General features: G+C 36.3%; 1 protein-coding gene across 1 annotated transcript in view; it reads right to left on the bottom strand.

Annotated features, from left to right (window-relative positions):
• LOC124631992 (protein amalgam-like) overlaps positions 1–9727 on the bottom strand; it is a 66439-nt gene extending 56712 nt beyond the window's left edge. The window contains exon 1 of the mRNA XM_047166645.1: positions 9486–9727. Within this exon, the coding sequence (XP_047022601.1) occupies positions 9486–9573 (88 nt within the window). The 5' untranslated portion in view covers positions 9574–9727. The remainder of the gene's footprint in view (positions 1–9485) is intronic.
• Positions 9728–24002: the final 14275 nt, after the last annotated feature.

The following is a 24002-nucleotide window of genomic DNA, read 5'->3' as shown; positions in this document are numbered from 1 at the left end:
GCTTTTGTTTAGTACCGATAATGGAGACAGCCTTCCGATCTTAAGAGACAATAGCTTAAGATGTTGGCATTTGTGTCGATTGAACCGTGGACGAAAAGTGGATGTTAAATCTTTGAAGAGCTATTTTGCGTCGTATTTGGTATTTTGTACATAGCTCGCTGTATCTCGCGGTTTCAGCCGCTTCCCCGGAGAACTTCTTCGAGTACTTGGAGAAAAGATAGAGTAGTTATGTCATTGGAATATAGTATACCTTCCCAACAGCGAAATAATTTTTCAAATCGGTTAACCCTAGAAGCCTAATCTATTTCGAACGTACACAAAGCCTTAACATACGTCTCAGAGGCGTACACATATAAAAGCCCCGATTTTAGGTACATTATTAAATTATTATTTTTATTATTGAGCAGAAATTTTAATTTAGAATATAAACTAAAAATAAAACAACACTGTTATTAATTATAACTATAATTACAGTTATTTATTACAACAAAAAAACAATATGCATAAATTGGAACAAAAAAAATTAACTTCTTCAAAATCAGCTAAAACATATATATTTTTTTGAATACCAAATATTTTTTTTTACGCTAATATCTATTCTTAGAGCAAACATTACAACTAATCAGATTTGAGCTTTAACAGTTGACCAAATATGTCCATTCTGAGTACGATTACGAACACGATAAATCCGCTCCGAGTTGGTAGGTGGTAAAACAGGGTCTGCAACAGATGATGGACCAGCTTCTGCAACAAGGGTAGGGTCGGTTTCTTCAGAGGCTCCAGATTCTTGTAAAGACGAAACGTACTCAGACACTTCATTATTTTCGTCCTCGCTTTGAACGTTGTCGATAATCTGGTTATCCTCAACTTCGGAATTTGAATCTTGCTGAGAAAGATTGTCTTCCTCGTTCAAAATTGCAAAAATATCGTCTTCGTCTAATACATTAGACCGTGACATGTTTATACCTGAAACAACGCCGAAAAAATATATAAAATATACGAAAAATAAGCAATAGTAAAATCACTCAATCTCAGTTAAAAGTTACACAAAGCCTAAACATACGTCTCGCAGGCGTGCAACACTTCGATAAATCAAAAATGGCGGGACTTACCTCAACGATACGAGCACCATCCTCTAGCTCCCGTCGGCCACGGAGGTAACAGAAGAGCACCATGCGCTAGCTTCAACCGTTAGAAAAAAACAAACGATATTCGAATGCGTGTACGTCTCGCAGGCGTAGATTAGGCTTCTAGGGTTAAGAAGGTTCAAAACAAACAAACAATCGTAAAGAATTTACACAATAAAATAATATTCCCATTTGACAATATTCTATTTTTATGACCCCTCTAATATAATCCTACTCTGAATAAAACTGACGATGAAAGAAACAAAATTGAAAATCATTTTTATAATAGCTTCCCGTTCTCTGTTTCAACCCTGTTTCGCCATTGTCATCAATGCGGTACATTATGCCGCCCGCGGCCTGCTGTATTACCGAAGGAAAAGCCGCTATTTTTACCGAAGCAAAAGCCGGTATTTTACGTCGAGTTTGCAGTTATTTGATTTGTCTTATAGGTCTGTGGGTTGTGTGGTTGCGGGATTTTAGGACTGAGGACCGAGGTTTCATATGTTTGTGTATTCGTCTGATGATACTTTGTATTTTGAGTAGAATTTAATATAAATTAATTATGTATAAGTACACATACGTACTTGTGTTAATGTTTTCTATGAAATATGCCTTCCGATAAAAGATGCAAATTGTGAAAAATATCGACATGACGTTTCCCGTAATTTTGAAATGTGTTTAAAGTTCACAGAAAATTATATTTTTTCAGAAATTGCATTTAGTTCTGTCATAATAATATGTAATTAAATATATCAGCATCTGCTGGAAGGTCACAACCAACAATATTTTCATGTTCATTATTTTGACTTTAAATAAAAAAATCACATTATTTTTCTCATCTTTTCACAGCAATGTTCCCGAGTACCTATTTATTTCACCATTGTCACGGACGCGGAACTTAACCCCTCACTGCGGTATCGGTCGGCATCGCTTCGAGGTGGTATCTCTATACCCGCCTGCGGTTACCGATGTCAGTATCTATGTGATATGTGATACTGGTACCGATATGATGAACCGCTTTTGAGGGTTAGATTGGTATTGAGTTTTTAAAATTAGAAGTAATCAGATTGGTGGGTTTGATTGTATGTATTTGGACCTTTTGTTGGTCGGTGTGATTTAAGGATAAGGTACATGAATGTAATAAGGTTAGAATAATAGGTACAATGATACAAGAATGGAATTGATTTGTTAGAAGTGGTTTCAGAATTAGCTGAAGTACTTGAATTACTTGTACCACACACTCTTTCAGCACATTTGCAACAAACTCCATGGCAATGTTAATGTTATAGCAATTCTAATATGATTGTCTATGGTGATGGACAGAAGAATGATGTCCATTCCAATATGGACGCGACGACCAATCGAAGCTCCACTAGACTGACACTGTCAATCACATTCCTTGTAATTCAGTAAATGATTTATGACTCAATTTTATTTCATACAGAAGAATCTCAAGAGTTACTTCATTTAAAAGTAACTCAGTACATAGGTAATTACATATTGGTACCTACGTATAAAGTTTGTTTTACCCAAGGGAATATAAAGGTGTTCCTACAATAAGCCCACATTTCACCAGTCTGTGCCATGCTTGCCCATGTCATAAGTAACGCTTACCCATCAAATACATGTACTTTCGGCTTTTACATAGATAACCCCAATTACCAACTCGACCCGGATTTAACAAAATTCTGAATAGTCCTGGTGGATGTTGCTGAAGTTAAAGCCTTTTGAGATGTGGTAGGTTTCGTACCTGGTAAATGACAAAAATACTTTCAAATAACAAAAAGTAGCATGTACTTAGATAGTTTAATTTCACTATCAAGCAGTGAAAGAAATATTAAAGATTCAAGAAAGAAGTCGTAGTTTATGGTATTGGTTATTAGATTTTGTGGTAAAACAAAACATAAAAAAAAATCTGCACCTCAAAAACCCTAAGGACCAGTGGGCAGTAGAATAACGATTGAGTAAATATTCTAACCTTAATTCATAACAAGGATATCAGAATGAAATAGGAAAGTAAAAACAATACAACATTTTACAGGTAAAGTTTTCTCATGACCGTCCAAGTAATTTTAAAACCAAACACATCAACTTAACTCTGACATCAAACGTGAAGAGAATCCAGCTTCACAACACAAACTAGCTCTCTGTAACAAACTAATCATATGAGAATTAGTAATTAACTGAGCACGGTTCATTAAGATAATTATGTGTACATAGCTAATTAGTGCTGCGAGAATGTAATTGCACGTATCTTAAGGTAGGTAAGATATTAAATATGAGTATTAAAATTAATGAAGCTATAATTATATTTATTTTGTAATTATTTGTTATTTATGAAATGTTTTGAGATTCATATTTTGTTGGTTGGATTTCACTGGTATTACTTTTGCCTGCCTACCTTCTGCGATTTCTTAATTATAATTTAATTGTGGGAACTATTGCCTACACCCATGTCGGGAGTCTATTTTAGGGCCTTGAGAAGAGTGTAGCTTTCCAACAGTGAAAGAATATTTTAATTTGGTTCCGTAGATTTGGAGCCTTTAGAGTAAAAACAAACAAATGCTTCTGCTCTTTATTATATATCAGTATAGATTAATTTCCTATTTTAAAAATATACAAAAAAATAAATATCGCTGTATATTTTAGAAGGTTGCATTGTATACAATAAACAATTGCGGGGTTTGATCGAAGGATTATTTTTAATTAGATTTGTGGTCAAACAAACCCTTTGATAAGGGTTGAGAGGAAACTCAGGATATTCTCATCAGGGGCTGTTTGCTTCCGTGATTGATGCCCACCCAGTTATTGATTATATTTAAAAAAGGGATAGCCATTGATTATCACCTGTTCTTGATTGATTATAATGTTGACTTTGTTTTGAATAATAAAATCAATTAATAATCTATTTTTAACACTGATTTTGATTCGGGGAAATTTTCATGTCGGGGAAGAAATATTTCAATAACATTCATTAATATTTGCCTACATCAAACATTCACATCATTGCATTATAGACATTAATATGAACACAAATTAGGGATAACATAAACTGAACATTCCAACCTTCCCTTTTCATGCCAATTTGCTTCTCATATTCGTGGCATACATCTCATATCGTACCCTTATTACAGCCAATCAAATAACAGGACTTGATGACGTAACGAGTCCTTACGCCTAATCCAATACAACGGGCCGATCCAACATGGCCGCTGTAACCACATCAATTGTTCATTCGGACGCTGCTCCTAAACAAATTAATACCTAATTGCTTCAGTACTCGAGAACCCGGCTTCAATGGAACCCAATTATGCCAGCATCCACACCAATAGGGGACTTTCAAAAGAAACTGGAGATTTGAAAATGTATTTTTCTTTGATTAAATCGAGAGGTACTCGGACAAGCCTGATTTTGTTAGTGTTAAGTGTACGGAGCCAGCTTGTTAATGTTACGTAATGCAATTAACTGGTCGGATTAAATTAGTTTTGTGAAGCGGAATTGTATACGGAATTCCTTTCCGATACTGGCCAGTTGTGAGTGTGAAAAACCTTCCTCTCTTAGTACCAAACAAAGGAAGAAAATAACATTGAGGAACGTTAATTATTTAATGTCTTCAAGCCTCGTGTCTAGGTACATTGAAGACAAACATTTATCGCGGCATGAAAATGCTCGCACTGACCACTGCAGTGCTGCCAAAACTAATTAAATTCTATAGTAACATCCACCTGGGTTCATACCACGACCTAAAGCTAGCACTTCTCATAAATCATAAGTTAAATGTTCGCAAATATCCCGAGCACGAAGATAAATTACCAAAGGAATGTTCCACGTACAAGTTGCACATGCGAGAACGTGAGGCTTCTTCGCACTTAGTACAAGCTCCCCAACATATTAACAATTTATTAACTCGACCGCCGAACTTCGCCAGTATTGAACTGGTATTAACTTGGACCATTTAACTAACCGGAACTTCCATGAGCACTTTCGGTGGCAAAAAGTGTGCTAATTTTCGCTCAAACTCAAGTGCTTAGTGCCATCTCATCTCTAGTTTTAACTCGCCCAATTCATACATCTCTATCTACATGTACATATTTCTAGCAGGTAAACAAAAGGTACAGACAAGAAAAGCGGGCGAGTCTAAATTATTGACGAGGTAGCAATAAACCATATTTTCGATCATATCATACGCACACATTTTACAAAACGGTCAATCAAATACACACGCATGAATAGCAGTCTCTTGTCTTTACCAGAGGGGAAGTCTCGGCAATGGCGCCTCCTGTTGGTTGAATGCTCTAAGAATCTTAACATGAATGTCGGTGGAGTCCCTAAGCTTTGCTCGGAAATAGTTATCTATTTGTGTATCACAGTTTGTGGGTCCGAACTAATAGGTGCTGAGAGACTGCGGATAGTTTACTGCTAAATGTGTTATTGAACATGCTCCATGTAATTATACTGGTCTTATAGCTCTGTGTATTGGAAACTATTGCAGTTCAATATGAACTAAAGGCAATCTTGTTTACGAATAGTAACAGGTATAACTCTCTTTGAGGAATTCATATTCATATGTCAATTTCAATATCACGTTCATGGGTATCTAAGCCGCAGAGTCTATTATAGCCTATTATAGTTCGGCTATAGCCTTCCTCGATAAATGTGCCAACATTTTTTTTTACTAATCTGTTCCTTGTAGAAATCCATGAGATTATCGCGTTCAAACAAACACATAAACTTTTGGCTTTATAATGATTGCATATAAAAAAGTTTTCAAAATATACAAGCTCAAGCCCTAAACTCCAAATTGTAATCAAAGAAGAACAATTTTGGAACGTTACGCAAATAAAATGGTTCGGCAACATTTGGTATTTGCAGCTAATCTCCGTCCGATTGCCACTTTATTGGTGTTTAATACAAACGAATTAATTCCGCCGACATTTCATTTATTTTGATTGATTCAGTCTTTATTGAACTTATATTTCAATCGCGCGGTGATTTGATGCGTGGACTGCATTAGGATATTACTATTCAGATCATAAATAGGATTGGATTTACTGATTTGATACAATAAAGCTGATGCTGCTGACACTAAATCCAAGTAGGAATTACTTTAATAATAAATATAAATTCATATTTTAATTAGTATGGTAACACAAAGCTTTTGATATATCCCGATACGTTATATCCCTTCCCCGTTCTGTTGTTCAAAAGTTCTACTGTCCTGGTAAGAAGTGAAACCGACCAATACATTTAAACTATGAAAATCAGTCCAGTAGTTCTTGGTAAGTTAAACACATTGTTTTAATATACAGACAGGTATATACAGATTAGTACCTAATTAATGGGTATTTGTAGAATCAGACAATTAATTGCATGACAAAGCGAAACCATTAGTCCATAAGTTCCACAGACAAAATAGCGATCTCTAGCCGATCTTACGGCTAAGAAATAGTTTAACTTTAATAATGACGTTAGTGATCGGGTTAGTCTATTAATGACCGTTATTAGGACGATCCAGTTTATCACTTTGTAACTCCAAGTTCGGTAACTTTAGATATCATAATTACTTTGATGACCTTTCGCGTATTTTGGGCAAAATGCCTACTTGTGATGAAAGGGGTTAGCGGTGTGAGATGAATTTAGATTGCTGTCAATCTATTTAAATTGCTAAAGAAATCTGATGAGATTATACTTTTAAAGGAAAAGTTTGGCTTTTGAGAGCTCACAATTTGTAATGTTACTGATTTGTGGGAGTGTGTTTTATGACAATCGCTAACATTATTATGTTATGCTTCTAATTATGTGGATTGCAGGTTAAGGCTCGATTAGTTAGTTTGGAAAATTAAATTAAAAGTTATTGTGTTATTATCTGTTAGTTAATACACATTGTGACATAAAAGGCAGTTTATAATTTCTGTCAGATATTGCTATCCGATACCTGCCAATATCCGATATCTGGTCAATAGGCCTTATTTCCAGTTCGTCACTGCTCAGGTTGAAACCCCTGTGACAAAACAGATTTGTGCTCACTTCAGGATAAGGATTACTGGATCTAAACCTTTTTCCGAGAAACACCTAATCCGTCAAAGTGTACCGTGACCCGAGCAGTCGAGGAGGATAATTAAAGTAGAATCTGAAATGTACCTAAAGTCAGATTTCCTCATAGATGCTGTGGCGTATTTCAATTTTAGTTATTTACGTGGCTGGGTGTGGCTGGTTGAAGTGTTTGTATAATAACGCCACCATGTCGGTCCGAGTACAGGAGCATAGCACGAAGCCGATTCCATTGAGAAGAGGCGTAAGACAGGGGGACGTAATCTCCCCGAAACTGTTTACTGCCGCAATGGAAGACGCCTTCAAGCTCCTGGAATGGCAAGGACTTGGCATCAACATCAACGGCGAATACATCACTCACCTTCGGTTTGCCGACGACATCGTAGTCATGGCAAAGTCGATGGAGGAACTCAGTATGATGCTCGAGGGCCTCGACCGAGTTTCACAACGGGTGGGCCTGAAAATGAACATGGACAAGACGAAAATTATGTCAAATGTCCATGTTCAGCCCACCCCAGTCTCTGTTGGAAGCTCGGTACTCGAAGTTGTTGACTCATATATCTACCTAGGACAAGTAGTCCAATTAGGTAGGTCCAACTTCGAGAAAGAGGTCAACCGCCGAATCCAACTCGGCTGGGCAGCGTTCGGGAAACTACGCAATGTCTTTTCGTCCGACATACCTCAGTGCCTCAAGACGAAAGTCTTCAACCAATGTGTGTTACCAGTGATGACTTACGGCACCGAAACGTGGTCTCTCACTATCGGCCTCATCTCAAAGCTCAAAGTCGCTCAACGAGCTATGGAGAGGGCTATGCTCGGTGTTTCTCTACGTGATCGAATCCGAAACGAGGAGATCCGTAGACGAACCAAAGTGACCGATATAGCCCACCGGATTAGCAAGTTGAAGTGGCAATGGGCAGGCCATATTGCTCGCAGAGCAGATGGCAGATGGGGCCGAAAAGTGCTGGAGTGGAGACCACGGACTAGCAAGCGCAGCGTAGGACGTCCACCAACGAGGTGGACAGACGACCTTATAAAGGTCGCCGGAAGACGCTGGATGCAGGTCGCTTCCAACAGGTATCTGTGGAGATCAAAGGGGGAGGCCTATGTTCAGCAGTGGACGTCCTATGGCTGAGATGATGATGATGATGACGTGGCTGGGTGACATTTTTGGTGGAATCAACGACAAACGTATGCAGTAAGTAATACATGATTATTGTCTTTGCTTCAAAGCGATCTTATAGTCCACCTACCCATACATATAAAGGTGAATAGAATTACAAAATCATGATGAATGTAGGATACCTACATAGGTATAGCTAGAGAAATATTGTCTAGCTCAATAATATTATATTGCAAAATGCAACCAAAAACTTCTTCCGGTCCAATTCATAACCAAATCCAACAAAAGATAGAAAATTACATCTAAATCTGTCCAGCAGTTTAGGAGTTCAATGAACACCTAAGTCCCAGACACCTAAACGAGAATTATTAATATAATAATGTTTGTTCTTTTAGCGTTCATAACGAACCCTTTTAAAAGATTACATTTGGGGTCAAAGGAATGTCCTTTTAGAAGTACACATACAATATATTCACTGGTGCGTATATAGTTACAATATTTTCCCCTCCCCATTCTTGTGCGAGCGAGCGAAGCATAACGACTTCCATTCATGTCAATTACCTATCAGGTTAACTTAATGTGCGAGTAATATTACAAAGGGAACAAGCAAACAGAAGGTATATCGAATAGAAGTCCTTTGATAAAATATTTTTAATGATCCTCTATACAATCTTTATGGAAAATCACTCCGACAAAATATCAATTGTAACTTGAAACTAAAGTGAATCAGACAAAAATCGATGATTTCTATATTCATGATTCCAGTCTTGAAAATAAACGAGCTTGAGAAAGACAATATTAAATTACCATCACGAAACCTAGGTACTACTTCCTAAGAAAATAAACGTTTACAATCCTTATTTAAATACATAATTAAATTTTAATTTAATAGTTCCTTAATTGTGTTACTGTCGCTGTACTTTATCAAGCCTCGGTTAGCTATTTATTTACAAGGAAAGACGAGGCAACTGCTGACAAATTAAGTTAGTTAACTTTGAATTAAGTTTCGCGATTAATTAGCGTCGACGGTGAAAAATATACCGACAGCGAAATAACGGCCGCTTATTTTATACACGGAAATTTACAACTTCGAATAAGTTTTCTGTCAAAATGCCACTCATCAAGTTAATATAGAGTAATTTATATATTAAAAGGTAAGGTTTTTTACATGTTGTACAACTTACCGACAGAATCCGTACATCGAAACAACACTGAAACTCCGAGTACAAGCAACTGAGGCCACTTCATCACAAAGTTCTTCAACCAACTCATCTTCACAAACAAAAACAACGACAAAACCAACTAAATTCAAAAAACGTTCCAAATTCTAGAACGGCGCATTTTTCAAAAAGTTTTCGTAATTGGAACGCGGGAGCGGCGGCGGGCACGATGTTCGCTCGGGTTTGATTCGGAGCGGCGATCTAGGGGCAACTGTTCTGACGGGGCCGGCCGTACGGAGGCTGTGTGCTCACTCGACGCATGCGCGACTCTTTCTTCCCTTTTCAGAAAGCGGTGTTTCTAGTTTGAATTATACTGTATTTCCTTTTGACGTTACGCTCGATGCGCCTTTGACTTGGTGCATTCCTTCAAAGGCCGCTGGTTCTACGGTATGGAACAAAAGGTTTTCGGTGTTCCGCAGGGACGTGTCCCCTGTCCCGTCTAATTGTTGTCTTGTGCTCTGAATGCTTCAGATATAGAAACAACTGTTTCCGATACACAGGGGCTTGAATAACGGTCTACCATTTAGAAATAATATTCTAGAATATTTGCTAAATTAAATGTACTGAAGGAACGTGTTTCTGTTGAGTACAAGTTCTATCAAGCGGAGGGTTAATTAATTAACTGTTACTATCTGAGTACGCCAGTAAATTGAAGACGTTTTGGCATACGATACTGAAACTTGGTCTGCATCATCAAGATAGAAATTCTCGCTTTGTTTGAATTCATAGTCAAGTCCTGATACACTTAGACTGTTCGCATCAATTAACTTTTCATTTCTGAAGTTAGCCATTTGACGAGTCACCTATGCACATTAGTTAATTGTTGATACATTTTTTTGATTATTGTAATGTCAATTGTAGCTAGATTTGGACAAACGAAGCTTCCCAACAAGGTCAATATGAACAAATGCGTACGGATTCAGTAATTTTAAGAAAATTTATTTAAAAAAAAATTGGTACTCAGCTGTATTCGGTTCGACTGGAAGCCGACCCCAACATAGTTGAGAAAAGGCTAGGCATATGGCATCAAATATTTACCTAAAAATACAGAACGTATTTCAATTTAATTCAAATGTTTCGGTATGTATTATCCTTTGTTTCTCTTTAACCAAGAAAGAAGTGGAAACTTCTTTTATTGCTCAAATAAATTGTTCCTTTTGATTACTTTTCTCTTATATTCTATACTCAAAAGGAAATTCCGTAACTCGATAACGTTTGCAGGAAATTATGTATCTAATATCCAAGCAATATATTAACTGACTCAGTAACAGATGTCGCCTCTGTGATTGGTTCTGCTCATAAAAATAAGAATACTACATTATAGATGTTTTTAATTTCCGCTCGCTCACTATTTGTTTGTCAATATTTTTTTAGTTATTTTTCTTCTTGTCTCACACAAGATTTTTTTAATTCTGGCTGATTTTATAGGTGTTTCTTTACATAATTAAAATATATACTTAAAATAATTTTAATATTCTATTAAAAGAGGTATTTAATTTGATAAATTGATTAAAAATCAGGTTCATCATCACATTTGTAGATAGTAAAACAACCGAGGCTGCGGGATTGTTCGAAAGAGTTACCGAGACCCTATTAGGTTCAGAAGGAACATGGTAGGTTTTAGTTAGTTTGAAATTCACCTAACAAACTATACATCTGTCTAGCACTTTCCCAACTATTTTAGGACCCGTTTCCAGACTAACCGAAATAAAAAATGTACTAAAACAAACTTTCTACAAAACACTTTTCCCAACCGTGTAAAATTATACAGCACTAACAAAATAAAATTAATGTATTCCAAGTGGAAAAATAAATAAAAAATACTACCTATACGTACGTGGTTCACTCGTAAAAGCTACGCACAATGGTCCCGAACCCTCGCGTTAGCATAAATCACAATAGCTGTATATATTGAATCTATCTGAACTAGCGTTTGCTAAACATTAGCTGTTTCACGGGAACAAATACCATCAATCAATGGCGTATTACTCCGCGTATTACGCGTACCGTATATAAATTTTTACGACGTTTTTAATGTGATTGTCTATTTAACTGTAAGACTTAAGATAAACTGTTTAAACCTACGTACCTATTACTTTTTATGCGAATCAGAAGCAGCAATATTTTTAATATTTACTCTATTTGTATGTTAGGTGTTAGCCAATTTGATTTTAATGACACGAGACTTACTTTATTCGGATGATTAAATTATTTTATTACATTTAGTCCTACCACAATAAGAGCAATGTGTGTACGGTGGCTAACAAGAGAAAACTAACATCAATCAACGACGTATCTTACTGAGGGGAAGTTATTAGGCAATCGTAATAACGATAACCGCGTATGTTAACTTGACGTATTCCGTGCTACGCAGATTTGTCAATCAGTTGCGTAGTCATTGTTTAGAATGTTTATGTAAACATAACTTTATTTATAGTGCATTATATAAAATATTAATATAGAAAAATGTAAACATCAATCTTCGTCATATTACCAGCTAAGTAAATAACTGTCGTGTCTAGTAAATAAAGAACTGACGAATGAACCTAGTAACTTATTTCAAAAATAAATTGATTTATAATGTACGCTTTCATCATCAATCTTCGGCGTATCAATCGATTTATTTTAATCTTGGATTATTTAATAAGGGTAGAGTTAAATATGAACATTTTAATGTGAAAACTATTGCGTAGTGTTTGCTAAAACATTAGCTGGTTCACGGCGTTTGCTCTCTAAACATCATCAATCAACTGCGTATCACGGAGCTTGACTGCAAATAAAACGTATGTTGCTGTGTAATATTGAAACTGACTTTTTTATAAAAAGCCTAGAATATCACTTGATTGATATTTTGGTAAATTGATTTAAACATAAAGCGTGAAGTATATTATTATTTACAAGTAATTACTTAGAATATGGTTTTGAAAATATTACACTTAACACTATATAATTGCACTATAAATTATTTGTGAGCAAATAATATCACTATAAAATAATACACACTAGTGATGCTATTTCAACTTCAAATATTTACAGAATAGACATTGTACGCAATTCAAATAAAACATCAATCTTGCACCGAACGCGGAATGATATACAATCACTACTGTATACAACGTAATTGATTTAAAAGTTCACGGGCGCCGGGATTTGTAGCGCTGCAGGGCGCAGCCCGCGGGCACGCCATTACAACTCCATTGTAACACGAGCTCCGTTTAATCTGTACTTTCTAGTTGATAGAGATAACAAAAATATTTCGAGAGTTACCTAATTTGAAATCAAACAACTGATACCCCATTCGAGAGGCCCACTTCACCCCACCTAGTTTTATTAATCAATAGAATCAACAAGGCCCATCAAATTGTTTGTTCAGCAAACTCGGCTGCCACTAAAACAACTTGGTAGGTATATTATTTTTCCAGAAACACCCGGTGTTTACGGACCTAACCCTCCCATATTAGCATAGATCAGGCATCCAAAATCATAATTCGCGTGAGCAGTGGAGCCGCTCGCTCGTACATTAGTATGCGGGTCGGCGCGCCCAGCTATTGTGGTTTGTTTATAGACAAATTTCCACCTGAGAATATACTCGAACAAGATGAAACGGACTGATTTCTGTTTGCTTTACATCCAGTCCTTTGTGTTATACCTATTGTTCGGGACCCAATCAATCGTACCTTTTATTTATTCGTGAGGATTAACTGAGATTATGGTGCGGGCGTTTGGGAAATGCGGGAAATGTCGGATTTAGTTGGCGACTGCGACGTAAATTGCAGTTGGATTCATTTGGTGTGTGCGCCGGAATGAATTTGTGTTGGCCATGGCAAGTTCTGTTTGTTTGCAGATGCCATCAGTTTTGCGTACGGACAAATATGCGAACTGCGTAAACCCTTTGTAGACTTGTTCGTAACACTTTAAATTAAATAGTATCCTGCGCTCATGCATAGTTTATGTGATGTGAGTAATGAGAATCGATGTTTTGGTTAATGATAGATCGCGTGGCTTGTCAGCTCATTGAGACAGATTAGTTAAAGATGGGATGTGAAACAGTTTGAGGAGAAGGTCTGGTTAGTTTATTAGCTACTGAAAATAGCTATAAATAATATAATATATAGAAAATAGCATGTACCGACGTCTCCTACCATACCTAAATATGTTATCGACTGTAATTGATCGCAGAAGTGTAAATAGGTACTTTAAGTATAAGTCCTAGAGCCTTTATTTTCGATTTGAAGTTATTGTCTAAGCAGTGCACGCGGACTCAGTTCACTAACCTTTATGCCATCTCAACTTTTAACAAGGCCTAAAAAGCATTCTCGCTTTAAAAAAAAAAACAAGATAAGGCTATCTTCATTACCTATCTTAATGAAGGCCTAGAATTTTCAAAAAAAGAACTTAACAACCCATTCACGCGTAATCGCACGTATGACGTTACACACGACGCACGAAAAAAGATGTAGGCAGGTACCTACAGTAACAAAAGTGTTAAGTAGGCGATTCTTGCCGGCTGATGTTTGCTGGAGAATCGAATCGTTGCCGAGCGAGTGAGCAAATTAACTGCGCGTCAGAACTTGTGCAAACGAGTGTACTCAACATTAATACTCATTTGTAGGCGTAATATTTGTTTTGGTAGTGTTGGGTAAACAGGTTGCTTGCGGCTTAGATCGGCTGATACGGTGTTAATCTGCGGAAAGTTGGGAATTTACCATAGTCTCATGTACAAAATTGCTAGATACCACCAGCGAAGGAACTATTTCGTGCATCCGGATAAAAAATAGACTTAAGTTTTCCTCGATAAATATCAATCTAACACTGAAAGATTTTCCAAATCGGGCCAGGGGTTACTGGAAGTTTTATCACGAGTATCTTACATAAACTAATCGAAGTTACATTTCTTTAAAGTGGTTATAAGACGAAGTACAATATCTTTCAACCATAAAAAGTAAAGTTGCCTGAATTAAAGGTATAAATATATATAATATATAAAAAGCGTAGATAATTATACTGGTTATTATACATGCTTTCCAACTGGTTAAATAAATAAACAAACTGAATAAAGTACAGAAATGTGTGAATAATTTATCGTCTTATGCTATGTACTAAATAACGGATCTGCTGAAACCAACGCTTCAATATCTTGGAATTTTCAATATTAGGTACTTACCAGCTCGTGCTTCTGAGAATTCGAAATAATTCCTTCAAATATTGTGAAACCCTTATTAGTTTCATGAACATTGTTAGCTTATAGACCAGGTACATACTAGGCGCGCTTTGATGTCTTTAATGATGAATGTTTACAGATTCTCACTGATAAGAGCTTAGGACCTATCATTAGCTCATCCACAATGGGAGGGGATCATTTGTTGATTTCCCATAAAAAAGACCTATAAGTATATCGTTTTCATTGTTGAATGTTATTTTTTTTTTTTTGATTATTTGTTAAGTTTATTACTTCTTAATTTATGACACAAAAAGAAAACTATCCTAGTAGAACAATAAAAAAACTAAAATATATACACTATATCTAAAAGGCGTCAAAAAATTCATCCCCATCGCTGTCAACTGGGAGCGTACCCAAGAGGCTGGCAGCATTACCTCGTTGGATGGCCATGCTGATCCTTTGTCCGAGGTAATAGCCAGCCTTTTGGTCACGAGAAGCGTCAACCAGCCGCCTAGACAGGTCTTTAAATAGGGTATGCGCATTCGGACCCCACGACCCGAGGGTTTCAACCCCAAACGGTTCGAAAATATAGTTGCCGACAAGGCCACTATATTTCCGCCGCTTGAGGTTCTCCGCGGCCGCAGCGGCAGCAGCGGCACAGCACGCAGAACTTGGAAGATGGGATGGCGCAAGAGTATCGACGCAGGTTGCGTCCCATACTAAAGGCCTACCCATCTTCCAAGGGAATAAAGACATGCCGTCTGGTCTCTTACCGTCGTCGCGTGCCAGGCCATTTGGTTCCAGTACAGCTGGCACCCCGACGGCAACAAGAGCCCGACGAATAATGTCGTTGATATTTGCGTGCCGCGCAATACGGCCCGCACTACGGCTGCACGACAGGCCGTGGTGTCCGAGGCTGGTGACAGCCTCACCACAGTGGCAGCGATGAGGGGAGCAGCACGGTGCTCCTATACGTAAACAAATAGCGAGGCGGAAAGTTGTATCGTCAAACATGGTGCTAATGTTTGACGACGGTAGTGCCTGAAGCCAAAGCCCCGACTCCCATCTACCCACAGCCAGTAGGCGCGCTCGCTCAGCAGGAGTAATTGCCGTTTCTATCAAACTATTCTGGGTTACTCTGCAGAGCGGCTCATCCCACTGTCTTTGGGAAGACGGGTTGCTGGGTAAATTTTCGTTCGGGCAAGTAATTTTCCAAGCATCCATAGCCTCGGCTAAATACGGCACCTCGAAATCAGCCAGTGTTGGAGTAAGAATATTCCTGGTTAATTTCTCAGTGCCGTGAACCGAGGATATGAATGCCGGTAAACTAATACTGGTAATTTTGCGGACGCCGAGACCTCCCATCCGGATGGGCAATGTGGCTTGTTGCCAGGCTCGGTCGTCCAGGGCCACATTGAGAATGGAGCTGAGGTATTAAATTAATTTTCACATTACTGAAAAGAAAAATCATGAATGATGGTCAGTTTACCTGCAACTACTGTCACAAAGAGCTTCGAAACAAAGGAATAAAAAACAAAAACAAAAGAAGAAAGTTTTCAAATTGAATAAGACGTCGCACTCGCCACAAAGACATTTCAGAAAAAATACAAGAATTTCTAAATTGTGGCTTTAACCCTAACTTTTTGGAATAACATCGCAAATTAGGACCCCCACTGTTTAGCTTGGGGTCGCGTTAATCATAACTTTTGTTGGCTATTATCGTAAATTCACGGCTGAATAGTAAATTACTATTGTTCTTAGTGGGAACTTACTGAATGTGGACACTAGTGTAAAAATCTAAACTTAATTATTATGAAGCTTAAAAGTTGCATTGTTTGCTTTAACGCGCCAATCTCAGGAAGTACTAGTCCGATTTGGAATTTTATAGCCGTTCACCAAGGGCGGCTAGAAGATACTTTTTTATCTGGGTGCTCTAAGTAAGTGCGATGAGACGCGGGTGAAACCATCGATAAAAGCAAGCAAAATATTTACATATTATGTAAGCCTACTAACCTTGTAAATAAACAAAGGAATATAGAAGACATATTGAAGAATATCTATCAACATATTGGTTCATATCTCACGATATTGGAGAAGTGTCCTTCAAGTGAAGCCTAAAATATTATTTCTTAGCTCAGTTAGATACAATTGGTGTACAAGAAAACCAAAAAAGTAAAACACCCTGACGTTGGCCATTATTACCTGCCTAGGCTTATTTCATCTATGTCGGTCTTTCAGTCTAACTTAATGAAGCAAGTCGTAGCTAGCATCAGTAGATTTCAGGATGAAATCACTGCTTGCACTCCTAAGACAAGCTTTATGCATTAACTTTCATGAAAGTTAATAAAAGTGTTGATAATTATTACAATGTTCGATTAAATAATCATTGTGTATTCAATTATAGTCAGCCAATAAGTAATCGCTATAATGTGCCTACAACCTACACCTCTACCTGCCTGCTTGATCAAACTATCGGATGACAAAAAGTTTGCAGTCTGTGGGGCTTAAGGGCCACTAAACCTAATTAGAAAATTACCTTATCTCCAAAAAGCGTTAACATAGTAATCTACATTAGCAAAATAAAATAAAAACATGAACATTCACAGCTTCCCGAACAAGTTGAAGACTAACTTAACTCTATCTGAAACTGGGTTACTTAACGTTACAGTTGCACTGGGCAAATACACTTCGTACCTTGTGTGTGTGTACACTACTCGCCTGTATGTATGTGTGTTGTGGAGAGTGTGTGTGTGTATCTCGTAATGGTATTACTGACGGCAAGCTAGTAGTGTTTCTTGAAATTTTGTTGAGTGCCGAAGTATACGACATTTCTGATGTCTTATCTGTTTATTGATAAAGAATATTGAAGCATTTTATTAACTTTCTACAAACTGTCACTTCTCAAAAACTTAAGCATTACATTAAGAAATCTCGTCAAATGCGAGGAAAATCAGGACTAAGCAATACTTTAACAAAAAAGCCCAGAATCACAGCACATGTAAACCAAAAGCTTGAATAAACAAAGGTATTTCGACACAATATTTAAAAAAATAATATTTGAAAGCTACAAAATTGTCAAGCCTACAACAATGTCGCGTGGACACGGCATACAATACTTTGTCGAGCGTCACCCGCTCGTCCGAACTAAATATTTCATGCGACTGAGCTATGCCGTCGCGTTTCAATCTACCCCCTTTTTGAGCACAAACAAACCGACAGTTATTACTAGCTTTTGGTCATTTTCATACGTGTGTTGCATATTTTATTAAGCTGCGTTTTGTGTAGAAATGGGGATGTAAGGGAAACTGTAACTTTTTTATGTAATTAGGGTGGTTATTCGTAAGTAATTTACAAGAATTTGTATGTAGTTTTGTGCGGAATATTGATAACTACGAGTAATTCAGCAATTTCTGCAATGAAACACACAAGCATATGTAATGAAACTAAAAAAGACAATAAAACAAGTTTTCCGCTACCAGTACAACAAGCAACTCAATTGTAACATTTCACACCATTTAATTCTCGCAGTATTCAATCAATGGCGCCGCTGCACACATTTGCAACGCGCATTATTTAACGAATCCAACGACCACGCATTGTTTCGTTAACCAACAATCCAATATATTTGTTATTCATATTTCCAAGAGAACATTCACAATACCAAACGATATATTAGTGGGAATGCTTGGAATACTTAACGAACCGGAGCCGCCATGATCAAAATTTGATTAATCCATAGGTATGCCAAAAAGTCGGTCAAATTACGCCCGGTTGGAGGGGGGCGAATCAACGCAATAAAATAGTGGTTACTTACGCATTTTTAATGACATTATTACGGACGCAACGACACGATTGACAGACAAAAGAGAAAACTTGAGGCACTCTTTTAGATACGAGAATGATTACATTGATCGCATACTTTGAGTAGAGGGGGAGGTACAGCGATGTCGTGTCCGGTTATTTAAATGCTCTAAATAGGAAAGGCTATATTTCACGGGAGACAAAGTGCACGAAAGTCTGGCGGGTGATATCGATGCGGTGTATCAAGTCGCTTCGCTATTGCGCCGTTTATTTTGACTTATCCAAAAGATATTCGGGATTTATCTCTCTTTGTTATATTTTTACATGTTATGAAGTTTTCTGGTAATATACTTTTTTAAATAGTCCTTTGAAAGCTTCCTTAAACATTGGAATGAAAGAGTTGCTATAGTGCAGTGAAAAATACATATTAAATGGTACCAGAGAATCCTGTTATAATCTAGCACTGAAAAAAATGATATGATGATATTTTCTAAATAAAAGAACGAGCACGCAAGGAAATGTATACTAGTCTTCAAGAAGTTATTAACCTAATTAAAAAGCTGAAGCAAATGTTAAAATTTTTCTTAGTAGAAACTTTGCTACAGTTTATAGTGAACATGAATTAGTTTAATTAATTGTGCCATAATTAAGAGTGAACTTTTCATTAACAATTATGAACTATTGCGTAATGTAATGGTTGGCGAGTTATTTCCTAGTTTTTGTGCAATTAACTTCATGTTTGTTTCTTTTAAATACATTGGGTTTTCATGTTCTAAATAATTTTTGGTCTGATAAATTTATATTTCACTTTACCGAGAATTAATTAGAGACATATGTTAGGTAAGTAATCCGGTCACTTCAAAAATGTAGTAGGTAAGCGAAACTCGTGATATTCAAAACAAACTAAAAGTTCAAACAAACACTACAGCTTTTATTCAACATAGTTGTCCAAAAAGAACAATCATTTTGATAATTTGAAATGACAGTTTCGTCATATTGACTGTATCATTATACACTTATAAAACTTCTTAAATTGCAACTCCTTTTCCGTGAAACTATACTTGCCTTTACCCAGCATTGAGGCAATATCGTCCACAATGCACCATATTAGCCACCATACATCACAGTTATGACGTCACCACGGTGCATCGACGTTGTAACTTCACAATCACGATTACAGCCGCCATTGTAATGTTGCAGCCTTTGTGTACAACTAGTTTATGTATTAGATCAATGCCTCGTTGCTTCTATCAAAACTAGGTTGTTGGGAGCGGAGTTTATTACCTATTAGTCTTCAAACGTTGTTTTGCCTACTAGTAATTGAGTAGCTACTCATCTGACACCCAACAATAGGATAAAACGTGTCAATGACCTATCCTGTGCGAAAATTTAATCTAAATCGGATGAGCCATTTAAGTAGTAGTACACAAAGCCATCCTATTTTCATGTTTATAATAATAGTAAGGTTTTGGTTTGATTAGGCTTTAGGCATCCCAGGAAGTGGTTGCCATATGTTTCAATGTACTCGTATTGTATTGAAACTTTAGAACTTAGGACGCTTTTGTACGAATAAAATGAACTAATTACATTCAAAAGTCATGGAAAATAACAGGAATTATATTTCTCATAACAGGAAAATGTACGTAACAGAAAACGTTCACGTGTAAAATGATAGCCACATATGACATACTCACAAACAGAGCGCGATAGTCCTTACTTATTACCTGCTGTGCAAATATCACCAGAAACGCTTCCTACATGGAAATAAACAATTTCCATTAGCCTGCAACTAAACAGTATGAACAAGTTAATGTATGTAACGTCTGGCGTTGTGTTACATGAGTGTGCATTATCATGTACGGATAGACCTCACAATTGTAGAAAGGTTTTGTTACATATTTATTGTGTTTGTAGGAAATAAATAGTGGTATTGTATCGTACATTTTGGGTTAAAGATAGCTTTAAGAGTTAATAGATGCATCTTGAATACGATCGAACTTCTTGGTATTTTATTTTTACTCCGGTCTAGTCTATGTAGTGAGGAGGCATTTGTATACCTACAATGAAGAAAACATTTCTAGGCTAATATTATAAGCGAGGACTTTTAAGTTATAATGTGAAATTTTACTTAGGTTAAAAATCGTAATGAATAACGCTTATAAATATATGGAAAAGATTGTGTGTTTGTTCAGAAATGTTGTAGTACACACTACAAAGCTATTTGTCGTAGTTTCAGGCCGTGGCGAGCACTTTGTATTCCTACGTTTTTTGTATTCAAAGTGAGCAGCTTGAAGGTATGCGTTTTTCACTTTGAGTGTGAACTGCAATATTTTTTACTGCGAAAATTTTCAAAAGAACTGTTCACACCGAATCTTTATTGCTGAGTGTTTTTGTGACACATTTAAAAGAGTACGAATTTTAATAAATTATTTTTCGAATTTTATTACTGAATTTTAAATAATTTTAAAACGTTAAATATTGATGGTACATTTTTTATTATTGAATGACCCGCTAGGGAAAAATAACATGACTTCTTTACTAAATCTCCCAGCTCCAAGTAATACAAGAACTGGGGATGTTATCATTCCCAACAAACATATTTTAGGTAAAGCCGTCATTATATCTGACGCGAAGTTTTTCGCTAAGTTAGCTCCAAGTTTTTGTGCTGAGATAGCAGTAATACTTCTCTTCTACTTAAGTATGGTTTAGCGTGATGCCATTGGTCAGGCAGTTTTGGGTGTAGGGTGACTGTGTTTTTTTTTACAAAAACAAGAGATGCGTTACGGCATACATTTATACACAGTATTACGTTACATATAACTCATGTCTATTAGTTTGGTGAATCGTTTTTAACTACTCTTATAACCCCAAAAAAATTAAAATTACTTTAGTAGACGATTCCCCTCATAAATAAATCTATGTAGTTGTATTCGTCCTATATTTTGCTTCTCATGCATTCTACAACTTTACTGTTCGCATTATGACTTACACACGATAATTGTTTATTTGTTGTTCCTTTGCAATTGTAACATCTATCTATATCGTGCTCTAATTAAGTGCTAAAGACTAACTTAAATAACACAGCACTAACCTTACCATACACATCTATAGTATTACAGTGACCACACGATCCTTATTAACAAAACTTCACCCATCTGGTGCAATAACCTCCACAATAATTGCACACTATGGTCACCGTAGTCAAAGCAAGGCAAAGTGCAACAAGGATTAATTCCACACAAACTGCATTCTGTTGCTCTGTTGGTCTGTTGCTGTTGCGACAAGCCCAAGTTGCGCCGTTTGTTGCTTAATGCCAGCCTGCTGAATACTTGCGGCTAATGCTTGGGCCTGACTTGTGTTTCTGTGTTTGGGGATTAAGATTGTGCTGGTAAATTAGTGGTGGTTTGGATTTTTATCTGGAGGGATGTGGCTGATTACGTAGGCAAATAATTATGTAGAACCAGTTCTTTTGTATTGACAATAGACATGCGTTTGTCCACTTTATTGTTTGATACAACGACGTAGATGAAGATGGAGCACGCACTATTGACTATACGTACATTTATTTGGTTTTGTATTTAGAAAATGAAACAATTGTTATTATTCATAGTTCAATTTTAGACCCTCAGCTGAATACTGGTTTTGGGAATGGGACAAACAATATTCTACAAACTCCACTTACCCCCATTTTGATTGTCATAAACTACGTTTCGTGGAAATTTTAAATTTAATTCTCTATACATATTACCACAGGAGAAATTACAGGAACGGAAATAATTATATTGTAAAATAATTCGACTACACAACGGATTGCCGATTTTTTTTACAGAATCCGTACTTATATAATAAATCTGAAGAGTTTGGATGTTTTGTGTGACAATTTCTAACTACCAACATGCACGGCTGAACCGTTTCAAATATCTTATTGATTAAGTTTTAGTTTTTCTAGTTAACTGAGCTATAGAGAATCGTATGAAATTGTGCAGAATATACATATTATACCTATTTAAATTTATTATCAGAAAATTGAATATTAGGGAAGAAAAATATCGATATACAAATTCACAATTTCCCAAACAAGATCGGAAAATTAATACTTATGAAGAAATTGAAGAGGTTTTCAAGTCGATTGCGTATCTATCCGAGACGCTGTTTTGACCCAGATGTTTGAACCTTCAATATAAATTCAACAATCTACTTACCTAAAAGTTTGGGAGTTTTCCATTTAAATATTTTCTATTTATGTACCTACTTAAATTAAAATATTGCTTTACAATGTAATTATAATGGTCGAAATGTATTTTTGAATTGGTTATAATCTTTACATATTCTGTTATTTACCTTTATTTTTGTGCTATAAATTATTGCTATAAATGACATTGAGCCTTATAATTGTGTCAATAAATATTACATTTACCAGAAAGACATGTATGTAGTAGTGAGATTTCAACAAAATGAAGGCCGATTGTTGGACATTTTAGATATTTATGTAGATACAATAATATTACTATTCACTAGAGCTAATATACCAGAAGAGCACTGTGTAATATAATGTGCTTTACATGGGTATAACCTCTGTTAACCTGATTTTTTATCGAACTCTCATCACGACAGTTACCGGAAAACCATAAAAACTTCGTCCAAGGTCACCGATGACAGGGTAAGTGTCACCAACTGAGCACCGAACCCTGCTCTTAACGTCATTTGCGTTTTAGTGCGCACTATTTGTGACACACTTTTTGTTTATAGAGCTATTTTACGACTTTTGTACTGCTGGGAGCCGTAACTTACAAGAAAAGGTCAGTTGATGATGTGAAAGGGTTAGGAAAAAAGTTTGTGCATTTTTTGTGGGAAGGTGAATTCTATTATCATTTTTTGTCCCATGGTCCAATGGTATGATGGAGGTGAAAATCTATGTTATGTGACTGACAAAATTTTCGTTGTACAATAGGTAAATATTTCAGTACAACTTTCAGAAAAAATGCACAACATGACACTATAATTATGTAATTTTAGAAAACTAGTTACTTTCAAAGTTTCATGCTTTATTGCATTTCATAATGTACAGTACCTATAACGTTGAAATAATGTAAGGTAGCAGTAACAATAATTACAGACCCTGATACATACTTAATTTGTAACCTGCTGTTACTATACTAACCTCGCGTATTTCGGAAAATTGACAAAGAAAATGTTCACTACTGAAACTGCACAAAGTTCCTTACTCGTTACTTAGTGTACACGATAACATAAATTAAACTATACACGAATATATTTAGTAGATAGAGGAAGCTCTCTCATATCCTATGTGTTGAAACTTGCTAATATTGATAGTTAATTTAATTATGGTTTCGTATTGATCCCACTGGTAATGTTATTACCTGTGCTAAAATTAGCGATGAATCCATATGTATTATAATTATTATCTATCTGGTCTAACGGAATTAGTGTTTGGATCATTGGTATTTATGAAATTGAATTTAGGAAGGATTTATATAGACTATTAAATCAATTCTTAA

Source organism: Helicoverpa zea, chromosome 7 (assembly GCF_022581195.2).
Source record: "Helicoverpa zea isolate HzStark_Cry1AcR chromosome 7, ilHelZeax1.1, whole genome shotgun sequence".
Classification (NCBI taxonomy): Eukaryota; Metazoa; Arthropoda; class Insecta; order Lepidoptera; family Noctuidae; genus Helicoverpa; species Helicoverpa zea.
Note: the sequence above shows the minus strand (reverse complement) of the source record. Positions and strands in the feature narration are given on the sequence as shown.